Source organism: Hyperoodon ampullatus, assembly GCF_949752795.1.
Source record: "Hyperoodon ampullatus genome assembly, chromosome: 14".
Taxonomy (NCBI): Eukaryota; Metazoa; Chordata; class Mammalia; order Artiodactyla; family Ziphiidae; genus Hyperoodon; species Hyperoodon ampullatus.
Window position 1 is genome coordinate 58,833,898 of NC_136927.1, and position 12,166 is coordinate 58,846,063.

The following is a 12,166-nucleotide window of genomic DNA, read 5'->3' on the forward strand; positions in this document are numbered from 1 at the left end:
GTGGAAAGACTGGGGAAATTCAAAGTGGTCTATAGTTAAGTGTCTTGTACCAACATGAATTTCCTAGTTTTAATAATTGTACTATGGTCAGATAACATGTTGATGTTCGGGGAAACTGGGTGAGGGATATAAAGGGAACGCTAGCATTTTTGCAATGCTCTAACTTTTCTGCAAGTCTAAAATTAGCTAATAAAAAGTTAACAATAAAACTATAAAAGATGGAAAAGAACAGTGTTGTTTCATAGAGTTAATGGTTTAGCGTGGGAGAGACAAGTTCTCCTTGGGTTGTTGTGTGGGCGTTGCTGTGTGTGTGTTGGGGGGTGTGGTGGGATCCATCTAGGCACAGTCAGGCGCCAGACTCAGTGGCTCCCAGATCTGCGTGAAGGCGCAGCCTGGGTGGGGACTCATTGGGGGCGGGGAGTCATTCCTGATGCAAAGGCTCCTCCCCGCAGAAGAGCGCGTCAGCGCAGACACTTGGGTTTCCATCTCGTTATGGCTCAGGGGCGCTGGGAAGGAGGCACCTGTCTGACTGGGGCTCTGCTTCTGGTCGTCCTCTCCTCTGTTTGCTGCCCAGCATGGCCAGCTGCTTGGCACCCGCGTTGCTGCTGCTACTGCTTCTAGGTGAGTGGCTGCCTCCTCCCCCAGACCTCTGAACCTCGGCTTCTCTGTCCCTGATCCTCTTCCCTCCTCAAACACAAGGTTGGAGGGCAAGAAGGTGATTCTAGGAAAAGCTGAAATGCAGGAAGGGGCACCAATGAGACACCTGTGCTCAAGGTGTGGGGACACAGCACCCCGTCTCCAGCTTTTGGGTCCCACAGAGCCACGACCTCCTAAGCCTCCCAAGTCTCGCCTTGGTAGCTCTGCCCCAGAAACTTTCTTTTTCCTATTGCCTGCTGTCCCGCCTCTATTACCCTTCCCCCAGACCCAGCCCTCCACCTTCAGTCTTGCAGCTTCACATTGATTCCTTGCCCTGCATCTTCAGTGTCTCCATGCCATGCATCTGCTGTTCCACCCGCTTGGACTACCCCTTCCCCACCTGGGTCATCATGGAGGGAGGGGTCACTTTACCAGGTGGTGTAGGTTGAGGAGAAAGGAATCTGGCAAACGTTTAAGGCAGAGGAGATCTTGGAGCTGAGATGTGCTGTTTTGAGGGTGAAGATGAAGTAAGGGTGCTCCTGGTGGAGGGAAACAGGTAAGCAAAGGAACAGAAGTGGGACCAAGATCTCAGGAGACACTAGGTGCTGTTGTGTGTGGCTGCGGCCTGGGGATGTGAGGGCTTGGCTGGGAGAGAAGGGCAAAGTTTGCCTGCTGCTCTGGAGTCCTGGAAGGGAGGGTAGGAGACTGGAGGGGAGAAAAGGAGAGAGAAAGGAAAGGCTTCCCCCTCTCCTGGCCATCCCGTCCACTCACAGACCTATTCCAAGCCCTCAGTATCTATTCTACCTTCCTCCACAGCCACCCAAAAGAGATGGCCAGTGCCAGAGAGGGGCCCTGCTCCCAGCCCTGAGGCAGGAAATATCTACACACACACACACGCGCGCACACACACACACACACACCCCGAGGTGGGTGTTGAACCAGGTTGGGAAACGTCCCTCAAACTTTGGTGCCAGAGGCTTCTCACCTGAGCAAGGTTCCTGGAGGCTGAGAGCACCGAGGGGCAGGGGTAGCCTCGTTTTGTGACTGAGGTCCTAGGAAGGGGCTGCCAAGTTCTGACCTCCAGAGACCCTAGCTTGGCTGGATTTAGATGTGGCCCATGGCACTTCTGGATAAAGCTCACCCTCTGCCCAACAGACCCCTGGTGTGTGACTGGGCTGTGCCAGGCACACTCTCTGCCCCCCGTGAAGCGCCCTGTGGCTAAGGGCAGAGCCCTGTGGCCTGCCATCTGGGACTTCTCTTGAATCCACACTCCGGCAGCCAGGCCTAAATTGCTCCAGTGCCCAGAGCCCTAGTGGGGAAATCTTTTTACCTGGCTGGTGGAGAGTGGAGAGCCCAGGGGGAAACCAGAGTCCATCCAGATGGGGCAGCACCAGTTAGATCGGTGAGGAGGGAGCACCAGAAGAGGATGGAGGGGGAAGGCACAGAGGCAGGGGGCAGGAGGAGGCACAAGAGAAGGTCAAGAAGAAAGGAGAACCCGAAACCTACAGGCCACTCAAAGGGTCTCCAAGGGGGAGGGGTAAGGAGAGGAAAGGAAGAAAGGTCAGGCGTCCCGGCATGTCAGAGAGGAAGAGGAGCGGCCACTGTCCTCAGCACCATTTCTGGTAAGTCTCCATGAGCCAGGTCCCCAGAAGCCTTGCTATTTTCCGTGTCAGATGGGGGCCAGGAGAATGAGAGGAATCTCATGGACCCCTCTTTTGGATGGGTGAGGGGTGCTGCCTGCAGAGGGTGGGCCTCAGCTTCTGCGGGAGGACAGGCCCAGCCTCGACGCGCCCCATCCACCCCAGATGTGCTGCAGGAAATCCCTGACCCCGCCACTGCCCAACTCCACAACGGAAGGTCAGTCAGTACCAGTCGCTCACGCATTCGGGTCACATTCTGCCCACCTCGAGTTTTGAGCACCCCGCATCTTTGGAGGCCCTGACTGGGAGGCGGAGGTGAAGTGTGTGTGTGTAAGGAACGCCAACAACCACAGCCTGCCCGCCGCTCCACCAGGGTCACCGAGCGCTGTCGCACCGAACCGATGCGTGGACGCGGCCGACGCGTGCACCGCGGATGCGCGATGCCAGCGGTTGCGCACCGCGTACGTGGTGCAGTGCCTGGGTCGGGCCGCGCCGGGGAACTGCCCCCGCGCCCGCTGCCGCCGCGCCCTGCGCCGCTTCTTCGCCCGCGGGCCGCCCGAGCTTACCCACGCGCTGCTCTTCTGCCCGTGCGGCGGCCCCGCATGCGCCGAGCGCCGGCGCCAGACCTTCGTGCCCTCCTGTGCCTTCTCGGGTCCTGAACCGGCCCCGCCCTCCTGCCTCGCGCCCTTAGACGCCTGCGAGCACAGCCGGGTCTGCAGGTGCTGGAGGAGGTGGAGTAGAGGGAGGGGGCGGGGCTCGCGGGCGGGGGGCGAGTCCCACTCACCGCCTTCCGACCGCTCCGCGCAGGCCCCGCCTCTTGGCCTTCCAGGCCTCCTGCGCGCCTGCCCCCAGCAACCTGGACGGCTGCCTTCGAGACCAGGTCCCCAGCTGCCTGCGCGCCTACGCCAGCCTCGTGGGTATGCACCGCCCGGATCCCTGCTGGGGCGTGGGCTCTCCTGGGAATGCCTCTGTCCGGGTGGGCCGATTATCCTGCTTTCGGGGTCTCGGCAGGCACCGCCGTCACCCCCAACTACGTGGACAACGCAAGCGCGCGCGTGGCGCCCTGGTGCGACTGCGGAGCCAGCGGAAACCGGCGCGAGGAGTGCGAAGTCTTCCGGGGGCTCTTCACAAGGAACCGCTGCTTGGGTGAGGGGCCCGGGCGGGGCGGGAAGGGAGTCCAGTCGGGGCTTACTGCCCCCTCCCAAGCTGCCTAGCTGGCGGTGAGGAAACTGAAGCCCTCACCGGCAGCCTTGTAGGCCCACTTACCCCCTCTACTGTCGTCTTGCCCCTTGGGCAATCTGCGCCCAGCTGGTTCCGGAGACCAAGTCACAGACCAAAGTAGAATCCTAGGGTAGTCTAGGCTGGTGCCCCTGCGGGCAGGAAGTGGGGGCGGTTAAAACAAGTTTCCGAGGACCTGGAACAAGGCGAGATTCCTGCTTCCGCCACTTTTGAGGCGGTTCCATCCCCCCCACACAGCCAACTCCCCCCATTAAAGATCTTGCCTTTCGGGTCTGAATAGCTGGGTGGTTCGCTGACCAGTTTGGGAGTTAGAGGGCCTGGGTTTGAAGACTGACGCTGCCACTTACTTAGCTGAGAGTTAAATTCCTCTAAGCCTTTTTGTGTCCATCTGTAAAATGGGGATGATAATTGTCAGGCTCCCGTGAGGATAGAAGACTACAGTATGTAAGGCACTCTTAACACAACTGTCTTTGTTATTCCTCGCCCAGCACCTTCCATTCCAAAAGCCTTGCGGATGTCCTATCTTCCCATTTCTATCTGGGGAGGGCCCACGCAGGATGCCAAGGGTCTCAGTTTGTCCTTGAGGAGCTGGGCCCTGTGCTAGGGTTTCTCAGCCAAGCCCATCCTGCACCCCTCTCTCCATAGATAGAGCCATACAGGCCTTTGACGGTGGGTGGCCCTCAGTCCTACACGACCAGCTGGACCCCCACCAGGACCCTGAGCACAGCCTCCTACCGGTAGGTTCAGGGAGGGAATGGTGAGGTGGCAGCTCCTGCACCGCCTCTTTCCACCCTTCCATGCCAGTTGGGCCTAGATGGAGGCGTGAATAGCCTGGGATGGTGGGGGTGGCAGAGAGCAGAGCCAGGCTTCTGCCTCAAGTTCATACTCCGCTCTCATCTGCCAAGGTGTCCTCTGCAGATGCGTCCCTGGAGGGGGGCTCCATGCTCTCCGTGCTCCCTGTTCTGGCTCTCCAGCCCCTGCTCTGACGAGGACAGCAGACCTTGGACAACAGCCAACTGTCCCACCCTGCCTGGGATACTGGGCCTCATTGGTGACCTACTGCCCCACTGAAAAGGGACTGGCTTACCTCCCAAGCTGGCCCCAGTGCTCTTGCCCTACTGCCCTTTGCAGGTCTGAAGACTTTTATCATGCTTTAAGGGTAGACTTAACCAGACTTGTAGGCAAAGCTCCCTCTGAACAGACTTGTAGGCAAAACTCCCTCTACTACTCCAGCCGTCATGGCATCCTCCCAGTTAGGCACCACCCATCATGATAGCCACCTGCACCCCATAACTAACGTTGTCAGAGTGTTTCCTGTCCACGATATGCTGCTTGTTGGACACCACCTAGAGTGAGAATCCAGTTCCCTACATTGCACTGGTCATATGGCCATCTTCCCAGTGGTTCAACCTGGCACTAGGAATGGCATCCATAACTCAATAAATCCATGTGCACTGAGACTGGCCTTGCTTTCATGTGAGTGTCCTGGGAGCCTGGAGACCAAGGTCAGCCACAGGGTGTGCCTCTGCTGGCCTCCAAGAACTTGGGTGGCCTCAGAACCTCTCCAGGCATCATCTTCTCACCTGTGGATGCTGAACTGAATCACCTCTCAGGTCCTAGTGGCAGGGACTTTGGTTGCTTTTGTTTATTCTTTCATTCTCTGCTAGTAATCAGATAAACACAGTACATGTCCCAGCCTTCCTTGCAGTTAGGGGGTGTTCATGTGACACAGTTCTGGCCAGTGAGTGAAATTCACAGATAAGGCTTCCAGGAGAGCTCTTTAAAAAGGAACAGACTTGCTGACTGGGCCCTTTAGCCTCTGGCCTCAACCCTCTCCTTTTCTTGCCCAGAACTTGGAGGCAATGCCTGGGAGCATGGGCACCATCTTGAAAGTGGAACCATATGACACTGTGGCTCACCAGCCCGTCTACCTTCCTCTGGACTTTATTATGTGAGAAAAATGATACCCCTAATTTGTTTAAGCCAGTTTCTCCCCAGGTGTCTGTTATTTGAAGCCAAACATAGGCCCTGATTGACACACTTCCACTTATGGTGTTCCTGGGAGCCCCGGGATCACCTGCTGTGCTCACTTAGGGAAGCCCTACCTCAGTGCACACAGAGCCTCGCCCTGATAGACACTTGAAAGAGGGGCGATGGTGGTTTTGTTTTTTAATTTCTGCGTAATTTATCTGTTTCTGTCCATGTGGAGAGTCAAATTCTTTCCTGGAGCTGAGGGAAATTTATCATAAAGCTTTTTATAAACACTGTGTGGCCAGTGTGGACCCAGAGAATGCCAAGGGCATCGTGTTAAATTGCAGTTCTGTGGAGGAGTTTTGGGCGGAGAGGGCAGAAGAGTGGGGGCAAGGCACTAAGCCTCCCTCAAAGGCTTGGGGACTCCTGATGAGTTACCGTGTCTCCGGGCTGCTCCTTCTCAAACTTGGTTGAGATTTGGCAGGGACTGTTGCCAAACCTTGTCTCCCTATGCACCGATGCCGAATAGAAATACAGAGACAGAGATTTGGAAGATAAGAAATAGAGAGGCTTTTTTCTTTTCTTTGCCAGGCAAAGGGAAGACACAGTAGGCTAGTGCCTCAAGAACTGTGCCCCACCTTCCTTGGGGAATCACAGGGATTCTTATAGGGGGAGTTCACAGTCCGGAAGTGAGAGATAAGGATCAAAATGCTGAAGTTCTTGCATTCTTCTTCTTCTTGCATTATTTCAAAACAGCCACTGCTGGCGTCAGGCAACCCAGTAATTGGGTCTATTAGTCTCTGGGTTATCAGCCTGCGACCTCCTTTCTGAAATGCAGACAGCTACAAGGGGTGATTTGCTACAAGGGAGTGAAGGATGTAATTCACATAGTGTCAAAGAGTGATAGGTTAGGACTTCCCTGGTGGCGCAGTGGCTAAGAATCTGCCTGCCAATGCAGGGGACACGGGTTCGAGCCCTGGTCCAGGAAGTTCACACATGCTGTGGAGCAACTAAGCCTGTGCTCCACAACTACTGAGCCTGTGCTCTAGAGCCCGCGAGTCACAACTACTGAGCCCATGTGCCACAACTACTGAGCTCGTGTGCCACAACTACTGAAGCCTGTGCACCTAGAGCCCTGCTCCGCAACAAGAGAAGCCACCGCAGTGAGAAGCCCGCACATGGCAAGGAAGAGCAGCCCCTGCTCGCAGCAAGAAGACCCAACACAGCCAAAAAAAAAAAAAAAAAAAAGTGATAGGTTAGCTTTGTGAAGTACAAATCTAGTTACAGACGCTACAGATTAGTAACAGTTAAAATAAAACTAGGAGTGATTAACTCTTTCAGGCCAGGTTAGGTTTCTTCTCTAGCCTGTTCACTGTTCCCTTTATTTTCCTTGTTCTCAGGAGAGGGAAAACATTTCTAATTTTGCTGCAACAGGACCACAAGACAGGTTGAAGTGGAGGCTTTTGGTGCCTTGCTCAGAACTCTCTGGGCTAGTGCAACCCATCCCCAAGCTGCTGGGGATGTTGGCTGCTAACACAGCTCACAGCTGACCCCTTTTCTAGAAGAAGTGCCTATAAGGTTACACTCTGCTCCCAGAGGTGGCCAGTGGCCAGTGACTGACTGAGGCAGGAGTTCAGAGGCTTGGCCTGCGTGCCGCGGGGGATAGTTATGTGTGCCAGTCATGCTTCAGAGTTCCCTGTGGGATCAGGCTGAGGCTGGATCCCAGCTGAGACCACATCCTACTTTAGCTCCTTCCCCTGCCCACTCCTGCTTTCCTCACTTAGAGTTTTCCCTGAGGGCACTCCCTCCAATAAATCATGGTCTGAGAATCCCTGTCTTGGGCTCCACTTCTGGAGAACCCGACCTAAGACACAGGGGTTAGGTACAGACCACGCCGAAGCCCAGGCCTGGGGCTGTCCTGACCAGAAAAAGAGCCACTGGCTCTGAGACTGTAGTTAACAACTCATACCAAACCCGCAGACACTGCACGGGGCAGCTGTCAACCAGCCTCCAGGTTCAGCCAGTACTCTCCTGATTGGAACCAAATACAGATCAAACTGGCTTGGGCATGCATCTGAGCAATTTGGGCTTCAGGTAGAGCTGTCTCCGGGGGTTCAAATGATGTTACCCCTGCTGGTCTGTGTTCCCCTCTGAGGCCAGATAGGCTCTCACCACAGGATAGGTAAGGGTTCTACCAGCAGCCCCATATCTACAGTCTCTCCTTTAGCACTCTCAGCAGAGAAAGGTGCTTCTCTTTCCAAGGATTTGTGGCCTGGAGAGTGATGTCAGCCCACCGAGATCACATGGAATGGGAAGGACAGTTTTCCAATGGAAAAAGGAGGGGTGTTGGACAGAGCGAAGCTCAGAGTCTAACCTGTTCCCACTTCACAAAGGAGGAATGTTCTCAGCCACCTACACCTGTGTGGGAATGGACACCTGGAGCAGAGTGGGGGGGCGGGGTGTGTGTGGTCAAGTGAAAGCATTGCCTTGCCCTGTTTACTTACCACCATTGTGTGGTAGCCCAAGCACACAATGCTAAGTTATGTGCTTTATGTGAGAGTGTGTTAAACTCTACTACTTCCATTTTTTACTCAGAGTGAAATATAGGCATATGCCTTTCAAAAGATTGGGAAGATAAAAGTGAGTGGAACTTAATGGAAAACAGCAAAATTTTTCCATAGCAGCTGGCTGTCTTCCTTCAGTAGTTCTCTCCAGCTCAGGCGTCAGCCTGGCTCTCTGTTTTTTTTTCCCAGAGTGAACATTTCCTGTGGGAGGCTTGAGGCTGTCTGGGGCATAGACCTAGCCAACTCTGGAGATAGAAGCCAAAAGGCCCTGTGACATGCAGAGGCCATCGTCTTGCCACCTCAGGGACAGTTGACTTTTGTAGGGTTTTGTTGCTGCAATGGGCTGAATGGTGGCTCCAAAGATTTGTCCTCACCCTAATCCCTGGAACCTGTGGATGTTACCTTATTTGTAGGCAAAAGAGTGAATATTACCTTCTATGGCAAAAGATGTGATTGAATTAAGGACCTTGAGAGGAGGCACTTATCTTGGATTATCAGAGGGAGCTGTAAATGCAGTCTTGTGCATCTTTGTTAAAGAGAGGCAGGGGGAGATTAGATAGAAACACAGAAGAGAGGGTGCTGTGAAGACACAGGCGGAGACAAGAGTGATGTGGTCACAAGCCAAGGAACGTGGGCAGCCACCGAAGCTAGAAGAGGCCAGGAACGGATTCTCACCTAGAGCTTCTGCTCTGGGGGGAGCGCAGCTCTGCTCACACCATGATTTTGGACTTTTGGCCTTTAGAACTGTGAGCATAAATTCCCGTCATTTAAAGCCACCAAGGTTGGGTAATTTGTCACAGCAGCCTCGGGAAACTAATGGAGTTGTCTAAGGTGGTCTGAGTTTGGTTTCTGTCGCTTCCATGTAAAACGGTCCTGACTCGTAACGTGTAGAGTCTGGCCAAACACCTCAAAGCTGAGTCCAGTGGCCCCCACAACCATGAAAGGGTCCTGCCTTGCTCCACATCTGAGTATTGGCCTCTGTGTCCTGCCAGGTAGCCTGCTTGCTATCACTCTCTCACATGCATTCTGGGAAACTGTAGTCCTGGCCCTGGCCTCATCCCCGTGGCTGGGTCTCTGTTAGCTGTTGTCAACACTGAGCCTCTAGCTGGCAGGTGGCTGGGGATGGGGGCAGGCAGAAGGGCAGGTGCTGGAAGCATCCATGGATTTATGAGTGGAAACTTCATGGTTCATGAATGCCCGCTCTGGCCTGGAGCCTGTTGTCTAAGGTGCAAGGTTGGTACGAAGCTGCTCACTGCCCCCCTTCTCTCTCCACCCACCCCAATTGAGTCAGGTGCAGCCAAACTCACAGAACTGGCTTAGCTTTACAGGAATTGTGGACACTGGTGGGTGAAATTTCCAGAGAGGCAGGAGGGAAGGGGCTATGCAGGGCTTCAGGAGAGGTCCCCAGCTGGATGGCAACTTGCCAGTGAGCTTGGCATCCATGTGAAAGGAGGCAGATATGTGGCCCTGCCTTGTTGGGTTGCAGGCCTGGGAAGGCCTGGTTTGAAGGATGTCTTGGGAGGCTGTTCTGCCAGGGACATGTCACCCCACACCCGAAGGAGCCTCCAGTCCAAGGCAGAAGATACAGAGGAAAATCAAGATGAGTATATGCACAAGAAGATAAAACATGTACAAAACCTCAGAACCTGAGCCCTCCAGGGACTAGGGTTATGCAAATGAGGAGAAAAAACCTACAGGGTATGCAAATGGGCCCCAGCAGCCAGGGTGGATCCCCAGCTCCCTGTGCAACATGCTTCATACAGTCATCAGGATCATCTAGTCTAGTCCCTTCCTCAGGTTGGGGACACAGGATGCAAGAGAATCCTTGCCAGGCATGTCACACAGCTAGTAATACAGGGCTGCAGGGTGTATGTCTGTTCAGATGCAACCCACAGAGATGTTTGGGGTTGGGGACTCAGATACTAGGAGTGACATTGCACTTGGTGACAGAATTTTTCAGGCCCAACAACTAAATCATAGTGGTGCCCCTCTGAATGCAATAATCAAATTGCCCCTCCTCTTTCCAAGATGTCCCCTAGGGGAAGCCCTGTACCGCTGAGAACTACTGTCCTGCAGGACCTGGCTGGCCCCAACTCCTACCACAGCTCTTGGACCCATTTTGCCCCCACAGCCCCCATGCCTTGCTGCTGCGCACACCCAGCAGGCACGCTGCCTCCTCAGGGCCTCTGTACCTGCTGCTCCCTCTACTTGGAGTACTCTTGTCCCAGGCGTCCATGTGCCAGCTCCCTCCTTCAGTGAGCTCTACCCCGCTGTCACCTTACCACAAGAGCCTTCCCTAGCACCCCCAAGCACTGTCTACCCCAACCCCTACCCCATCCTTGCTTCACAGAAATTATTACCTGGCCTGGTCTTTATTTTTGTCTCTCCTACTAGATTGTAGACTGCACCAGGACAGGGATTTGGTCCGCATTGTTCACTGTTAAGTCCCTGGACCCCAAACAGTGCCTGGCCAACACACAGCGACCGGATGGGCAGGAGGAGGATGGCCGACACACTGCAATCACTGGCCTACAGGGACTTTGAAATCCTGCCGGGCCCTGCCTCGAGGTGGGGGAGGTTCCTGACCAGGCCCAAATCTGCTCTCTGGCCACATCTGAGGTGGCGTTGGGTGGTGGGCCCGCCTCGCACAGCTTTCACAACCATCTCCCGCCTTGGGTGGTTCTAATTACGACTCTCGATAGTCACAGGGTTGGTTGTTCTCATTTTTTTATGGTCAAGCTAATGGTTTTCTTGGCAACATAATTCCCTCAGAAACCTATGCTTTTTATTTATTTACCAGGCAGGCCCAGGGTCAATGACAGCATTCCTGGTTCTTTCCTGGGCACAGTTCTCAGGTTTGCTTTATTTCTCTGCTTATCCACATGACTCCCCCTCAAGATGATGGCCTTGAGGTTATGAGGCTCAAGCAGGAAGACCACACCCTCTATGTGATTCTTACTCGGAGGCCAAGTCACTGTCTCCCTGGGCTTTTTTTTGCTCATAAGCATGTCTTACTGTTTGGAGGCTGGAAGCAAGACTACTTGGCTTTTCCAACACTTCACAACCCTGGATTTCAGGATTCTCCACCCCCTTCACTTCTGCGTGTAAACTGGCTAATTTTTTTCTGGAACTCAACTCTGTCTTGCCAAGTAACAATCAACATATACCACATTCTGTTTTTCTTCCAGCTTCTTCCCCTTGAACAAAATAACTCAGTAAACACAGCAAAAAAGTAGTTTGCTTTAACAAGTTATCCACATCATAGCCATACCAGATGTTTTGCCACCACCTGACAGGGATCCTCAGCTGTTCTGCCTGCTGTGTCTGTTTTCTCATTGCTGCCGCCTGACCACTAACTAAGCCAATGCCACATACCTTAGGCTTTGGTTATAGTTGCCTTGTACTTCAAGGTGCCAGTTTGTGTATTAATAAGAGTAAGAAAACCTGCCTGTTGTAATAAAATGCCAAATCTCAGTGGGTCGGTAAAGTTTGCTTTTCAGATGCACAGGCCAGCACACAGCTCTTGCTGGTCAGGTGGTTTGCCTTTAAGTGGTGACTCGGACCCTTATTATCTCCAGCGTCTTTTAACACGTGACCTCCAGGGAGTCCTATGTGGGAGCATGGTGTTTGTGCAAAGTTTGGAACTTGAATATATCACTTCTTCCAACATTTCTTGGCTAAAGCCCAGTTTATGGCCCCAACCTAACTGCAAGGGGGCTGGGCGATGCTGTTGATGCTGTAGCAAACTGCCCCAGTATCACTCAATCACAGGTTTCTAGCCAGAGACACTTGATGGCTCCCACAACCCTCCCCGGAACAGTTTCAAGGTCCTCCCCAACCAGTGGCCTCTAGTTCAGTTCTTTCCCACCCTGGCCGAGGCCCAAGCTCTGGTAGGCAGGCCTCCTCCAGCCTCCTGGCCTGGACCTGGTGCCTCACCCACCCTCCCCTGTATGAACCACAGCCCTTCCTTGTGCTTCTTCTGGACTTTCTCAACTTACTTTATGCCGATCTTATCCTTCTAGACCTTTTGCACTCTACCAGGGTGCTGAAATGCACTGTTCTGACCCTGTTCTGAGGGCAGGAGCCGCATAACATGGGGCTGGGCATGCAGAAGGC

At 53.9% G+C, this 12,166-nt stretch overlaps 1 protein-coding gene across 1 annotated transcript; it reads left to right on the top strand.

Moving 5' to 3' along the window:
- Window positions 1–575: 575 nt before the first annotated feature.
- Window positions 576–10,350, top strand: GFRA4 (GDNF family receptor alpha 4; the record flags this gene model as incomplete). The annotated part of the gene is made up of 7 exons (XM_079719071.1): window positions 576–621; window positions 2,650–2,995; window positions 3,084–3,193; window positions 3,288–3,422; window positions 4,161–4,252; window positions 5,366–5,466; window positions 10,182–10,350. 7 exons carry the CDS (start codon window positions 576–578, stop codon window positions 10,348–10,350), a joined length of 999 nt encoding a protein of 332 aa, XP_079575197.1.
- Window positions 10,351–12,166: the final 1,816 nt, after the last annotated feature.